The 16,655-nt window shown below is 41.0% G+C and overlaps 1 protein-coding gene across 2 annotated transcripts in view; it reads left to right on the top strand.

Annotated features, from left to right (window-relative positions):
* PHEX (phosphate regulating endopeptidase homolog X-linked) overlaps positions 1–16,655 on the top strand; it is a 102,609-nt gene that overhangs the window by 13,801 nt on the left and 72,153 nt on the right. For both annotated transcript variants that reach the window (XM_040531918.1, XM_040531929.1), the window contains 4 exons: positions 8,017–8,103; positions 9,101–9,327; positions 12,509–12,577; positions 15,287–15,403. In XM_040531918.1, coding sequence (XP_040387852.1) covers positions 8,017–8,103; positions 9,101–9,327; positions 12,509–12,577; positions 15,287–15,403 — 500 coding nt within the window. The remainder of the gene's footprint in view (positions 1–8,016; positions 8,104–9,100; positions 9,328–12,508; positions 12,578–15,286; positions 15,404–16,655) is intronic.

Here is a 16,655-nt window from a genome sequence, read left to right as displayed (position 1 = left end):
CTGTATTTTACAGATTATAAGTTGTTTTTTTATAACTTGATATAAAGGCTCTTCACCTCTCCAGCTGTAGGGGTCAGGTTTCCAGACTGATGAGAATAATATATATATATGTACCAGATTTTCCTTTTTGAAGAGTTCATAACCTGGATTGTTTTTGTTGCAGTCTGTTATTCTCATAGTTTCATGTAGCAAGCCAGGGAAGTTACCACTGGACAAGCGATCATAACAGTATTGTGCATAATTTTGGATGCTGTGGACACTGATTTTATTTTAAGGTAGAACATTGTGCCCTTGTAGGCCTCCATCCATAAGACTAACCCTCCTTCACTTAACTCCAGGCTGTGAAAAAAGGGATCTGGAAACTAGATACTCTGAATGAAAGTCAGCTGACTCCAAACCATTCTCAGATAACCACTCTTGGAACATGCAAGCTCACATTACTGTAATTAAGACGTTACATTTTTCTAGCTGTGATTTCCATAACGGCAGTGTGGCTTTGAAGGTTCCTGTGCGCCCCCTCACATCCTGGACAAATCATTTCTGTCCAAGATCACTCTGTGAACTGCAACAAACCTAATTTCTGAAACCCAGTGCACTAGGAGTTTGAAGAAGGGCAGTGCCTTGATGACACAGGTGGAGTCCTCAATAAATGCCCCTGGCAGCACAGGTACTGCCTGGATTACAGTTGCTTTTCAAGGACTCTTGACATAGCTTTTTAGTGTGAAGTAAGTATGGGATTAAGAGTTAGACATACTTAATGAACATTAGATTAACCGTAAGTATGTCAGAGCTTAAGGAACGACATTTTATACACAAGTGCTATGTGATTAGTTTGAGTGTGCTCAGCGTGAAACTGCCAAGCATTTGCCATGTGTACCCATATGCGCACTCATCTCCCACTGAAACAAAATGACCACCTGTGTTTCCCCTGTGGATTATGGGGGCAAAAATTGCTTTCAAAAGGTAACAGTGATGAAATACCCCTTTTTCTCTACTTTTAGGCTGAAATTCCTCAGATGACATCATTAAAACGTTCTGCTGCTAGCATCAGAGGATGTGCTGTATATGTCTAAAAGATAACTTGGATTTTGCTTCTTCACAGAGGTAGCACAGAACCTGGGGAGGAAACAAAGCTTGTGACTGATAGCTGAAGAGGGTGAACAGCTTCTTTAACTACTCTTTTCATCAGTTTAGAAACCTGACGCTTTTAGCTGTAAACAGATATTAAGGAGAAGGTGAAGAACAGTCTTTATTGCTCAGGAACTGAAAGAGAAGTCCACTTTCTTTGTTTACAGGCAAGCAAACTCCTTTTCCACAAGCAGAGTTCCTGCATTTTGGTCTAAGAAACTGAAGATCATTGTGTTTTAGGGAATGATAAACATGCAATCTGCAGCAAATATGTTTTCTAGTTACTGCTACCAAAACCAAAGGAAGAGCATGCTGTTGCATGAGATTTTCACAGAGACTTACTGTGGCATACTTGAAGGACGAGCTTTTTCTTCCTTTGGCCCAGTGAATGGTTACAATCTCGGTCTGCTTTCTGGATCTGCACTGAAAACAATGCATTGCAAATTGTTTTCAGTTGTACTATTGAGCATCTTCTGGCCAATGCTGAGTGACTCCCACTGTCACTGACATTAAAGGGGCTGAGGAGCTTTCAGCATATTCAAAAGATCAGACTCTTCAAGTCTTTGAATCAAGTTTAGCAAGCTTTATGCTCATAAAGCAGCACTGTTCAAGTCAGTAAGACTCTGACATGAATTAGATATGGAGGAATTAATCCTCTGTGGCTCACTTTATCTGCAACAGTGGATAATGGCTGCATCTCCTTGCTGTCACATGTCTGAGAGTGCTTGGAGATCCTTATCCTAAATGTACAGGATGCAATGCCAGGAGCAACCATTAGATTATCTCCTGCGACCTTTTAGTGTCACAGACAATTACATTACCCATATATGAAGCTCAATAGCTTGCACTGGGATAAAGCATAATTCACTTTAAGCTAAAGCATATCTTCCCCCAAAACATCAAGTCTTGAAGATGTTAAGGGGCAGAGAAGCCACTATCTCTGCTACTTGCTTGGCTGCAGTGGTTAATCACTGTCACTGCTGAATTTGTCTACATCTTCCAATGTCTGCTTTTTCTTTTGCCTCTTTTCAGTAGACTGAAGATCTCTCTGGCACCAAGCATTTTCTAATGGTGAGGTAGTTTCGTACTGTAACCCCATCATCCTTCCGTAATCTTTCATGAAACTAAACAAATCAAGCTCTTCAAGTCTCTCACTGCATTTTTTTTTTTTCCTCCCCAGTTCTCAAGCCTCTCCACACAAAGAAAAACCCAAATGGCGGTGATGTTTTTCTGCACCCTGTCCAAATGTTCAAAATTGTTTATAAAATCTGGACAGCAGAAGGGCACGCAGTGTTCCAGTCTGTCTTGCCAGCCCATGTAGGACAATAAGATTATTTCCCCACTTTGATACTTCTCTGTTTTTGCAGCCCAAGACTGCTGTTTGCTCTAGCATTGTCCTGGGAGTTCATGCTGAATTACATGTTTCCTTCCAGCTTTTCACTCCTTCAGGGTTAAAACTTTCCAGGAAATGGGATGGCCCTTTGGGGTTTTTGTATAAATTATTATTATTATTATTTTATTTAAAGTATTCCCACTGGAATACTCACACATACAGTTCTTTTTCTTCTAGGTACAGAGCATGATAATATATTTCAAATCATCATCAGATATCACTGTACAAACACTTCAGTTTGCATTTTCCACATACAGCAGATGTTTGTAAAAGGATAAGGACAAAAATGAACGGAAAAAAAATGCTACTATCTTCACTAGCACTATGTATTCTCCATATCTATGGCTGGAGAGTGCAGTAAGACCTTATGTTGTCTCTGTAGAACAAGAAATAAACTTGAATTTCATTTCTGTGAGACACTGTGTATGTAGAAAACCGTCTGATAGCACACAATATATACAGTCTGCAGACCAGAACCCTCATAACTTGAATCTTTATTTCTAATCTGAATAAATGGTATGCATGCTACTTTTCCCTACAAATCTGTACAACTTCTTTTTCCTGCACTCCAAGTCAGAAGGTGGAAAAGGATTTCTCAGTACTGTAAATAAAATACGGTGGTCAAAAACCAAAGCAAAACTCTGTAAGACAGTAGGCAGGAAAATCAACAAGGGCTAGAAATGGAAAGTGAGATTAAAGGTAACATTTAGCCACAAAATTATTCTTAGTCACTTTAGAATAGCGTGTAGTTAAATATACATGCACACACACAAAATAGCAAAGCTTACTTTGTAAAGTGCCTTGCTCTCACTTTCGACAGTAGATGATTGCTATTTACTGTAGGGTAGAGAACCACAGGAAGTTGGCCTTTTTTAGCCCTCTTGTCCTGGAAAAGCACTGTCTGAAGGAAACCTAATAAAGACCTTCCTTCCTGCCCTCCCAAACCCAACACCCCACCCCAGCTGTGGCTTTTTTCCTTGATTGCCTGCCTGAACATCTTCAGTTCAGGCAACTGAGGATCATTCCCAGTCATGGCGTGCTTTCTGTTGGTGATTCTGTCTTTGTGTTTTGCATAAGGGCCAGGGAGGGCGATGATGTAAGCCTGCCTGACCTAGACTGCCACGAGCAGAGGAACTTTGGTTTGCTACAGGAACCTCCCTGCCCTCAGCCCCTCGGTAGAAGAAAATGAATGGTGGAGCAATTTGCAACCTCAGAAAGATTGGGATAGCATGAACAGCTTTAACCAGTTTCTGACTGTGCAAGAGATAGTTGCTCAATGAGATGAGTTATGTTGTTTCAGTGCTGCGGAGCAGAATTACCAATAGGTTTTTACATTTGCCATAACTAACTTTTATGTGAAGACCGATATAAATCTTGCCTCTGAGCATTCTGTGCATACAGAAACACAGACAATGAGGTGCTAAGATCAATAGCACAGGCTGAGACCCCTTTTATTCCTAACAGAATAACTTTGGAATTAATTTAAAAGTGAAGGAAACAAAAGGTGTGATGGAAGAACAAGATCTGCTTTGCTAGAACAGCCATTCAAACTTGTACTTTATATTTGGTTAGGGACAGGTGATCACAGGCTTTGTCTTCATGGTGGTTTAAACTATGTTGGTTCATTTTGTTTGTCATGGTGGTTTTCAGCTATGACATTGTGCTTTGCACTTGTGGCAGGCTGGTAATGTAAGTCAGTAATAGCAAGGAGTTGTTAAATTGTCATTGCCGGTAATTATGATCCTGTGCTCTTTCAGAGTAATGTAAATGACCTTATATGTTTTGCTTTTCTAGTCTCTTTGGCTAGATTGCTATTCCATCTTTTTCACTATAACAGTTAACTGAGAGCTAGCAAATGAACTATTATTTCAAGTTTTTCAGTATTGTTGGAGTGCTGTGTGTTTCACAGTCTTGTGCAAGGGATCCATTCCTAAAAATTCCCATCTAAAGATGAAACTAAAAGGTGCTGATGGAAGGTGGATAAAATTTCTTTCATAATCAGAAAATCTGGTGAAGGATGTATATATATAATTAGTGTATTGAAACTGCCTATAGACTCAAGTCAAATTCAGTTAATATTTGGAGTCCTAAAATGGAAGATTGCTTTATGAAGTTGGTGCTTTTCATTTTTAAACAAGTTTTTTTTTTCATTCAGAAAATTATCTGATTTCAGAAAAACAAACCAAAACCAAAGCCAACAAAACCAGCAGCGACAACAAAAACACCTCAAGAACAAACTCAATGTCCTTCTCAGTGCTGAGTGAACTGCTTTAGTCGAAACACTGACTTTCCCTAAGTGGGACAGAGTTTCTACTTCCAGCCATTGGGCTTAAGAGAAAACCATTTGACTGAGTTCCTCAATGGATTTGTACAAGCCCATATGTTCCTCTAGTGAGGGGAAAGAGCAGGTGCTTGGGAAGACAGTAGGGAATGGAGGTCTTGTGCTTTTTCTGTGGGTATCTCATTAGCCTGAACATTAACTGATCTGTGGTGGTCTTTCTCTTCCTATCCCTTGGAAGACCACTTGGGTGTTTCTCTCATTCTGGTGTGCAAGCAGAAAATATCTGAAGCCATATACATTTTTCAAGGTGGAAATGTGGTTCTCCCAGCCAGCTATAGTTAAGTGTTGAACTTTGACAGAGGGGCTGGATTTGCTCCCTGTGGGTTACTGACTGGCATTTGTCATAGTGCAGATGAGATCCTGAAATGCCATGTTGCAAGTCAAGAACTAGAGCAGTGTTCAGAGAGTGCCTCCCTAGGCTGGTGAGAGGGCAGGATGGTCCTGAGGTGGGTCTGTGCAGCTTGTGGAGGTCCTCAGGGAGCAGAGGCTCTGAGCTCTGCCCTGCTGCAGCCTGCTGTTATGGCCAGGCTACTTGAGGCACCTGACCTTGCTTTATAGATAGTTTGATGTGTATACATTGGTTACTACCACAGCAGTGACTTTCCTTCCACTGACACCCCAACTTGTAGATAAACTTACTGATTACCCATGTTTTTGATTAGCATGTACTACCTTTTGCCTTTTCTCACTCTTTTTGTTTAAGAACTTGAATATTCAAGGACATGTAAAGTAGCTGTAAATATTTGTGTGTTAAACAGACAAAGAATTTCTGAAGCTTGTATTTGGATTGTATATCAGGTAATGCAGAAAGCAAATGGATCTGACCAGTGCTCCAGATCTGAGCTTCTAAATCTTTCTGGAAGCTTGAGGCTAGCACTGAAGAACTTATGTACTCTGAAGAGCACACATGGACCACATCCCTCATTTCAGTGTCCAAATAGAGGATTCAACCTTCTTATTAAGGTTTTCATCTTTGATAACTGGATTTGGCATCATTGGAACCAAGAATTTTCTTCATGCTTCTGCTCAACATGGCAGCATCTTCCCTACCTTACCCTTTGCAAAAGTGCAGGAGGAGTTACAGCCTCATTCTGTCACATAACAAGGTGATTTGATGGGAAAACACCAGGTCTCATATTAGCAGGATTTTATGCAGGTGTATTCCTAGAGTTGATTTTATTTTATTGAATGTCATCCTCTGTATCTCTCTTGAGCTTTAGCTGGGCTTTAGCTATTGAATTTTATTAGCTTCAAAATTTCACGGCTGTGCAGCTCACTGGCAAGGAAAAGATGTTCTTACGACAGCATTAATGGGAGTGTGTTTTTTCATCCTTAGTTTTATGTAGGTTTCATTTATAGTTTCTCTTAAAATGTCATTCTTAAAACACGAACAGGTCTGATTATTCTGCTGAGAACTGTGCATACTAGAGATATGTGTCAATGATTGGTATGATATTGTGTTTAAGAAATTGAGAAATATTATGAACTTGAGGACTTGAAACCAAAATTGTTGGGAATCCTGTCCAGCAGCTTTTATTTATTTATTTTTAAGTGAAATTCTTATCTTATCCATAGCTAGAAGGGAACGTTCTCAACACATTTCTCAGTTTCTTAAAGATCCAAGCAAATTTTTAAGTTTTTTTTTCTTTATTTTTTTACTTTTATTTTTTTTCCCAACGAGAAAAGGGATTTTGGAGGAATAGACCAAGTGGCATTTGCTCATCACTGGGATACTCTTTGACTAATACCTTTTTGAAGTAAGCAGTATGGTCCCCTGAGTGTAGGTGTCCTGGACATGGGTGGGAAGCATCTGAAAGGTGAAGCATGGCAGGTTCTTGAATAAGCTCCATGTAGAAGAGGTTTGGTTTTACCGTGGCAAGTGTTATGAGGTCCCACTGGCCAGCTGCAGACTTTGGCAGCCCTGGGACTCCTGCACTGCACTTTGTTCTACTTTATGTGGGGGACATGCTTCTTAACTCAGGCAGGCACAGCAGCTTGTAGGGCCAATCTGCACTGTGCCTTTGCTCATAAACTCTCCTGAAGCCCAGAGGGATACTCATTGGGGAGTATGCTATAGGAAAATTACTCTTGAATTTTTCAAGGCTTCTTAGCTCTGGCTGAGCACCCATCAGGAGGCATTTGGGATGGCTCCAGCAAAACCAATCTTTCCAATGGTTCCAGTAACAGTAAGGTAATATTGGGCATGACCTGTTTGGGTCTCACAAAAATACATTAGGTCCAACAGGGTTTGCTAGCCCATTTTCTGTGCTGTGCTTAAGTACTACCCTGCTTCTCTTAGTCATAGAAGTGCTCTTGCTGTGCTGCACCCGATCTGATGGATGTTGCTGAAGCTAAGCTGATCTGCATCTAGCCACAGTACATATGTCTGCAACAACATCATGGCTGGTTTAAAGCTTGGATAAATGGCTTGAGGCAGCTGAGTGTGGACTGCTGAGGTTCAGATGCATTCTGCATGATATTTCACTTCCTGACATAATGTGATGAGTGCAAAGTTTGTGCAGAGACATGACAGCTTAGGAAAACAGGTTTGGTTTTCCAGAACGAGGCAGGTGAGCAACTGTGGTGTGAGGGAGCTATATAACACAGCTTTTCAAATAGTGGTTCCACACTTGGCCTTCTGTGTCATTCACAAGGCTGAGGCTGTGTGTGTTTGATGGACAAAAGGGCAGCTCTCTGCTGCTTGCTTTCAGCAGTGGCAGAGCTGGTGGAAATAAATCCCAAGAGTCTTGCTCCTGGGATCCTACCACCTTCTGTTTTAGAGCCCAGTCTCACAGCATGCCAAGACTAGGAGGTCAGTCACTTAAAAAAAACTCCTCAGTCTCTGCCCTGTGTGCTAGCTCCCACCCGCCTCCCCTGATTTCCTGTCACCTCTGTTTGCTGAGGTGGCTCTTTGTGAGCAATGAACAGTGTCAGTAAGTTGTCTTTATAGTAGTCCTTTAAAAAGTATGTATATCCTGTGTGGAGGTGGGAAAAAGTGAAAATACCTCTCATGCCTGTGTTCTTGCCTAAGAAAATACACGTGAAACTTTATCCTCAATTAAGTAAGTGCTATGACTGAAGCAAATGTTGAGACGGGCAAACAGACCATGCCCACAATTTCCAAGGTATTAAAAAATGTCATTTCTTTTTCCAGCATTACTTGAGAAACCAATCAGCAAAAGACAGGACAGTGAAGCTGTACAGAAGGCCAAGATCCTTTACGCATCCTGTATGAATGAGAGTAAGTGGTCTGATTTTGGGACACCGATGTGTTAGCCATGTTTATGAAGGCAGACTTTTTTGCTCTCCACTGGACTCCATGAAGCTTTGTGCAGACTCACAGGTTTTGCTGACTTGCATTCAACCTGAATGCAGAGGGTCCTCTGCTTGTTTCTGAAGTCAAAGCAGTGGTACATCAAGGAACAAGGAAGCACATTTACAGAGACCTCTGTTCATCAGGGCTCTGTGAAAGGATCCTTATGTGTGCAAAAGGATGCTAAAGCCCTGCCAAGGGGGGCAGGGGTAATGCCTGGTGTATCAGAGGAGCCCTCTGATGAAATTCTCCTACGACACTTTTGAGAGTCTGCTGCTCAGCACCCTCCAGCTTTCTCTAAATCCCTGTGATCAAAACACTTCCACAGGGCAGGACTCAGGCAGCACTGAGCTCTGAATCTGTGAGTTAGCTGGGTGCCAAGTGGGCTTAGGGGGGGAGCCCTGCAGTCACTTTGGGGCAGTGCTTTCCTTGAGCTTGTCACTTGCTGTAAGGTTGATGTGCACTAACTGGGACACAGCACAAACTTTATGCAACTGGATGGGTGAAAGATGAGTTGGGAGGGAGTGGACTTTGTCCATCAAAGTGCCCTTTGTCCTTCTCACTCTCCTTCAGACATGGTTTCCTGGGGTAGGCTCAGCAGTTTGGGCAGCTGCCCTGCAGCTGCGGTGCCCAGCTGCTGACCCCTCTGGCTTTGATTGTGGGCAGTATATTAAAAATATGCTTAATTCCAGGCCTTTGCCTTTTTAAAAAGGCACTGATATGCCTCTTTTTTAACTTGATTCATATAAACTGGTGTAGGACTGCTGTGCCTCTGTGTTCACAGGCAGAGCAGAGGCGCTGGGGTTCAGCAATGCCCTTCTCCTGCCTAGAAATCGATCAGCACTGATAAATCCTCGCATCTCCCGTGGTGCTGCTGGATTTGAATCGTCTGGAATGTAACAGTTGTCACACTTTGACATTTCAGAAAAAATCGAAAAAGCCGATGTGAAACCACTGCTAAGCATACTGAGGCACTCCCCTTTCCACTGGCCTGTGCTGGAATCCAACATTGGACCTGAGGGGCTGTGGTCGGAGAGGAGGTTTAGCTTAGTCCAGACTCTGGCAACCCTTCGTGGTCAATACAGTAACTCTGTCTTCATCCGTTTATATGTGGCTGCTGATGACAAAATTTCCAACCGGTACATCCTGAAGGTACAGAATAGCATATCTATTAGGTTACTCTGCATGGTATTTTGTGATCTCATTCTTTAAAACACGCATACAAGCCAAATGCTTACATTTAACTATTGTTGCTTTTATCTACTAACTTACAGGTGTACCTGGGTGCCAATTCTGGGAATGTAGAAACTATTGGGTACCACATGCTGTTGAAAAATATATGTATACAGGACATTTTCTCCTTTCAAATAGCAAAAAAGATTAAGCATGTTCCCAGTGGACTGATGTCCAGGGTCCACTTGTATGAAAATAAGAGTGGTGGATATCTTGTTCTTAGTGCTGCTTATAACACTATCAGTTGTATGAAGAATGCTTTTTGTCTGTGAAGATGAGGAATGATGAATTGGTCACAGATATTTTGAACTTCAGATATTTTTCTTGAGGTGGAAACATGTTATCTTGTGCTTATGCAGCACCTTACAACAAAAAATGTATCCCAAACACTTCTAAACCTGAAATACAGAATAAACATTTACCGAAATCCTTTTGTTTTGCACCAAAGCATAAAGTTCACTAACAATGCATGGCATTACACAACAGTTTAGATTAGTGAGAAGGAAAAAAAATAAAAATAATTAAAAAAAATGCCTAGCTGTAGTCTGACAAAACTCCAGAGAGAATTGTAATGGTTACTGTGAGATGTCATCATGGCAAGATCAAGTGCCTGGGCCAAATGCGTTGTTGTTGTTTAGGAAGTAGAGATGAGTAACCAGAGTAGGCCAGCTCTCCACTGCCATGAGAATGTAATTTATGAAGGCAAGAGAGAAGGAACAAGGAAGAAAGCTATGACACCATTCATCACAGCAAAATAATATTTATGGTCCTTACATTGCTGGCATCCTGGCTAGCTGTAGGGATGCTTTCAAGAATACATTGTATTTGGGGCTTGGACGAGAGTTGGACAGAACCAACTTCAGTGATTCTGAAGTGGATGTTGATTCCGAATCAGCTCTTTGGAATGTCATTTGTTTGAGGTGTTTGACTGGTATGAAATTCAGCAGTAACTTTTCCCCGTCTCTAGGGAGTTTTCCTGAACAGTCAAGGCAATAGCAGATCAAGAGTTCAAGTATTAAGGATGTCATTCTGCTAAGATGCTGTATGGATCCTGTCAAGATTGCTTTGGCTGGGGATTCGTTTAAAAGAACTGAAACAGTGGAATCAAAAGAGGAAATATTTAGCTATCTCCTGTCATACTCCTACCATAATCTCCTAGGCCAAGTCACCTGCCAGTGGAAGGCTTGGATACATCTATATTGCTGATCCCTTGGAAATGAATTGTACCTAGTAGTATCTTCACTCAGTATGCTTAGTGGCACATAAAAATTAGGTATCTAAATAACTGAAGCACTACATCCTATGAATAACATATTATTCCTTGGGGGATTCTGTTGTTGTTAATTTGATTACGAACTTGATCTGCAGAATGCATCAGCCAGTATTCTACTTTGTCAATGTTTTAACAAATTCCCAGGAGTGTGGCTGTACCAAAGAGTATTTCAATCTGCTTGTGAAAATGGCTCTATTGCAAAATTCTTTGTTCAGCATTGCAAAATCATAAATAGATCAGGAAAAAAGGGGAAGCTCCAAATTAAACTTTGTTCAGCATTATATATATATATATATATATATATATATATATATTAAATTTGGACTAAAAATGTTGGTTAACTTTTTTGTTTCTATCTCATATTTGTCTTTCTTATTTTCAGTGGATTATCAAATCTGACTCTTAAACCAGGAAAATTTGGCTGAGCACTTAAAGCAACAGTCACATAACTGAAATAGACCAATATCTGTTGTATGTAGTGATTTTTTTTTTCTTCAATATGCAGAAAAAAGGTGATACTGTTTTTCAAAGAATCAGAATTGCACTAAACGTCACAGCTACTCTGCTTTCAGGGGAGGATTTGTTTCATTATGGTTTTGGTATATTTTAAAGCTTGAGGAAATCACGTCTTGAGGACAAGATGATGTTTATTCACCCATTTGAGATTCTATTTGCATTTACGTAGGTCAGTTTTATACATGTAGAAAATGTGAAATATAAATGCTGTAGGATTTAAAGTAAAAAGCGCTTGTGTAAAGTAGTATGAATAGGTACAATCTCTCTTCATTTCTTATCTTTTCAAAAACAAATGCAACATAAAAATAATAATTTTAGAATGATAAAACTGTTTTTTTTTGTTGTTTTTGTTTTTCCATTCTTTCCGTTCCCATGAGTATCTTATGCAGAGTTCAGAAACTGGATGAATTATGTTTTCAGATTTGGCTTCTATATCCTAATTTGTTTTGATCACATTGAAATGTTTTGTGAACTCTCAGTTTCCAGTAGTGATTTTAAGAATACTGCTTGACTGTGAATTTTGCCTAGTTAAGAACTTGAAACATTATTTAAGCACTCCCATGTAGTCATTTCATTCAAAAGACGAAGTGCAGATCTCATTGAACTTTCATGACTGGTTTAGAAATTTCTCGTGCATGCATGCGTGCATGTAATGATTTCTGTGGCTGGAATCCAGTCGTTACCTCTGTTCAAAAAGCCAAATACTCATTACAGGACTCAATACTGCTCTAGGGTGAAGCTCAAATGCACAGCCATGTTTTTTGTCAAAGAAGGCTAATGATGCTTTCCAGGCACACAGCAGTGGACATGCTCCAGCAGCTAATGGACATTTGGTCCACACACTCGACTAGTATGTCCAAAGTTGGCTCTATTGCCCCTGAAATATGTACAGCATGAATCACTGTCAGCACTGAGTGTTTGATCCTGTAGACCCACTCCTTTTGCATTACCCCACTTGCTAAAGGAGCCATAAACACTTAAGTCATGGTAGGTGATACTTTGATAGCTCAAATATTGTAGATAGCTCAAATATTGTAGATAGCTCAAATATTGCAGGAGGCATCTGAGGCTTTCCAGATCACGCTAATGTGAATTTAGTAATGTCTGTCAGCATTTTTCTGTTATTTATTTTTTATTTTTTAATTATGTGGAACTCAGGCTGGTCTTCAGCAATGTATTATGTAATCGATATTTACACACACCTACTGTAATTGCCAGAAAAACATGAACTCTTTCAAGGTTGCTAATATGGCTATCTTTGAATTCTGATGAATTTAATTATTTAATGCTTTTTCTTGTTACTTTTAACAGCTAGATCAAGCAAGCCTCTCTCTTTCATCTCGAGAGGATTACCTAGAAAACACCACAGAAGCTAAATCTGTAAGTAGCATTAACTGAAACTCAAAATGTCCATTTTTTCCCTCAGTTTTTGTCATTGTGGATTTTGCTCCGTGGAGCTCCAAACTGAAAAAAAAAAAGTGGTTTGTTTGAATTTAGATTTTTCAAGGTATTTCCTATTAGAAAACACCACCACCAACAACACTCTTGCAAAGTTTTTCCAGTGAAGCTTTTAATGAGATTTGGGGTCCCCCTTGCTTTTCTTCCACCTTGGAAGGGACCTCTGGAGACATTTCCTTTGAGTAGTGTCAGCTCTGCTCTGTCATCTTTACTCCCCACATCAGATATCTATACACATAGATAGGATCTCCCTTAGCTTTCTCTTGTCCAGGCTGCTCAGTCCCAGCTCTTTCAGCCTCTTTTATGTCAGATGCTCTGGGCCCTTTATCTGTTTTGTTGCCATGTGATGGACCCAATCCAGTACAGCTATGTCTCTTTTGTACTGGGTAACTCAGGACTGGGCCCAGCACTTAAATGTGGCCTCACCAGTGCTGAGTAGAGGGGAAGGTTCACCTCCTTCAACCTGTTGACAGCAATCTGCCTAATACAGCACAGGATACTGTTAGCCTTCTTTGCTGCAAGGACACATTGCTGGCTCATGTTCGTCTTGGTGTCCACCAGGACTTCCTGAGCGTTTCAGAAAAACTGCTTCCTAGTCAGTTGGCCCCCAGCCTGTGTTTATGCTTGGAGTTATTTCTCACCCAATGCAGGACTTGGCATTTCCCCTTGCAGAGCTTCACTAGATTCCTGTTGGCCCATTTCTCCAGCCTAACAAGGTCCCTCTGAGTGGCAACACAACCATATGATGCATCATTCAAACCTTATCACCCACCTCCCCCAGTCTCATACTGTCTGCAAACATGCTGAAAGTACACATTCTAGAAGACCATGTGCCTCATCAAGAGGCTGCAGGCGCTGCCTGCAGTTTGAGACTTGCAGATCTGCATCCTCCTTATGAAGCACCATCTGGGTCCAGGAGCTCAACAAAAAGGCAGTTACACCAGCAGTGCCTGGGGACCATGTCCTGTGGCATGTGACCATCATATCTAAGGATGAGTATGCCAGACAGAGTTCACTCACTTCTTCCTTGTGAACTGGTGCATCTGTTGATTGCTTGTGGGAGTTGTGCCTTGAGGAGCTTGGCTCTAGTATAGGCCTCTCTGTGGTGTGGACTAAAAGGGTGCTTGACCCTCCCTAATCAGGGGTCAACTACAAGAAAGTCTGCAGGCACACTGCATTCAAGGACAGCTGACAGTATTCATTAGCAGCTGCTACAGCTACCCTTGCCTTAGCGTTCACCTGACCTGGTGGCAACAGGAGTCCCCCAGTCCATTGCAGGGGAGGCCCCAGGATTTCCCAGACCATGGACAAAGCGACTAGAAGCTCGGGACTGTTTCAACAAAGTGGAACCCCGATACTGCTACATTGGTGAGCTGCCCTCCAGGCCAGCGTCTTGGGTTCAATTAGGCCAGAAGGCTGAGCTCATTTCAAGTGCCATTACAGATGACTATCATCAAATTAACCTGAATTTATTAAATACAGGGAACAAGAGTCCCTCTACGGTTCTCAGTGATTCATTAACTCTTCTTCCCACTCTCTTCATGATTTCTCAGTACTCTGCTACAGTTTATCAACAAGTTTTCTTGCTGCTTTTCTGTGGACAGCAGTCATGAACTGATGAGGTTTGCCATATGTATCGATACTTGACAATGGCAACATCTCTTTCACCCTCCTTTGATGAAAGACTGTGGGCAGCATCCAGCACATGCAGCCGACAGCTCACAGAAAACAAGCACTTGGATTGTCATAGTGGACAAATCGCTTATGATTAAGGTCTTAGAGTTTTGCTTCCCTTTTAAGTTCTGTGAGAAGCTAGTGAGTTTTTTTAGCCACATCCATCCAACTAGATGATGCCGGGATCCAAAAAACTGTATCTATTCAAAGATTAAAGGTGGTGATGTATTGGGAAATGTATTTTCTTTTGGAGGACTATGGGCCAGCAGGAGCTGATGAGGACCAATCTGATCCCTCTCAAACCTCTGAAAGATGATGCTTGGGGAGAGGTAGCACAAAAATCACAACAGTACCATTACATACAGTGTTTTGTGCTAACATTGTGTATACACACTAGACTAAAATGTGCTTTTTTTAGAAGAGCTGGGGAGAGCAGAGCATTGTGGTAGTAACATGTGTTGCAGTGCTGTGGCAGAAATAGAGGAGAGAGGTCAGTGAAGAGTCTATCTCCCAGTCTTCTTAGCCACGAAGCTTGCACTTGTTTATAAGCACTTCTTCAGTCCTGTGCTGATTACTGTATGAAATTGTGAAAAAAATATTTGTGTACACACATACACATTGTCTACTCCCATTATAAGATTTGTGTTTTCAATGTAATCCAGAAGTGTCATTTGCATTTCCTGAGATTTACACAGAGATTCACAGAGTTGTGTACCACAGCAGGTATCTGTCTCTCACGCACAGTATGTTTACCGTGTTATTTCCCCTCTTCAATGAAAGTGGGCACTCGAGGTAAGGAAATTATAACTTTGGTTGCAAGGGCATGAAAATACAAAGTATTCTACTCCCTGCTATAGCTGGGCATTTTGTGACCTACTGCTGAAGCTCTGTTGAAGTGCAAATCCAGTGATAATTTCCTTTTTTTTTTTTTTTTTTTTCTTTTTTTTTTTTTTTCAGTACCGAGATGCCTTTTTGCAGTTCATGGTTGATACAGCAGTGCTTCTGGGTGCAAATGCTTCACGAGCCGAGTCTGATATGAAGTCAGTTCTGAAGCTGGAAGTTAAAATAGCTGAGGTAGGTAATTTTATGTGGTATTGAAGATAGCTTTAAAAACAAAGTGCAATCCTGTTTCAAAATGGAAAGTCATTATATCAACAACCTTAGCAATAATGTTTATTGGAAGGAGAAGAAAAGGGGCAGAACTTGATGAAAAAAGAATGAACAGTCTTCCTGCCATAGTAAATTGTTAAATAGAATATTTTATTCTCAGGGACAGGTTGAATAAAAAATAGAAACAAACAAACAAACAAAAAAAATAAAACCCTTAGCTAATTGCCCTTGGTCATTTAAATTATTAATATTTCTTAATTTTGAACTTGGGCAGAATTTGAGTCCCTGTTGTGCAGCTGTGTTGTGAATACATTACCATATATTCAAGGAGTAGACTGTCTCGTTCTCTGAGGAAGTCTAAAAGCAGCACAAGAGTGAGTTAGGACAGTGGCACTTAGTAGTTAGTGAATGGGTGGGTGGTCATAGTAGTGCCACAGTAAGCTCCTGAGCTGCTTTCTTGGGGTGCCCTGGAAGAAGGGGCAAGAAATTCCATGAGTTTTCATTTATGGGACCAACTGGACTTAGCAAAACTAAGCAGATTTAAATCTGGCACTCAGGTCTGATTGATTTAGTTGGTGACATTTTTGGCCCCCTGTGGAGTTCAGTTTAGACTTTATGACTCTTGCAGGCTGAAGAAACATTTCTGCTTCCCTGTATCTCCTTTAGCGTGGCTGCTGCAGGAATCCTGCTCCTGGGAGCTGCAAGTCCGCTAACATTTCTGCTTTTTCCAGAGCTAGAGAGAAGAGTTTCCCTCAGTGTTGGGAAACCAGCAAAAGTTAGGGGTATAGACTTGGCACTGATTTACTGAACTTCCAAAAGAACTGAGGATTTCTTCATATCACCATGGAAAAGAAACTATCTTCCACTGTCCTCTGTGAAATGCTGGTTCTGCTGTTAATAGAGAAGCCTCTTTCTCAGAAGAGGTGGCAGTAGAAAATGACTTTTCCCTGGGTACTGCTATTGCTGTCTACACCGGGAGGAAAGGCAGTGATATGTCTTATTGGTGTGTGTGTGTCTGTGTGCAGAACTGAGCCATCCAAACAGCAGTAAATCAGTGTTTCCATCTCTCAGCTGAAAGCAGAGATGAAATTTTCTTAAATCTCTAAATAAAAGCAAATATTCTGTTTCAGTTACCTAGCCTGGTTGGAATAATGAGCAGATACTTCATCGAGATCCAGTTGACTTGAGAAACAGGAACTGTTTGTTCTGTTTATTG

This window comes from Cygnus olor, chromosome 1 (genome assembly GCF_009769625.2).
Source record: "Cygnus olor isolate bCygOlo1 chromosome 1, bCygOlo1.pri.v2, whole genome shotgun sequence".
Lineage (NCBI taxonomy): Eukaryota > Metazoa > Chordata > Aves > Anseriformes > Anatidae > Cygnus > Cygnus olor.
Note: the sequence above shows the minus strand (reverse complement) of the source record. Positions and strands in the feature narration are given on the sequence as shown.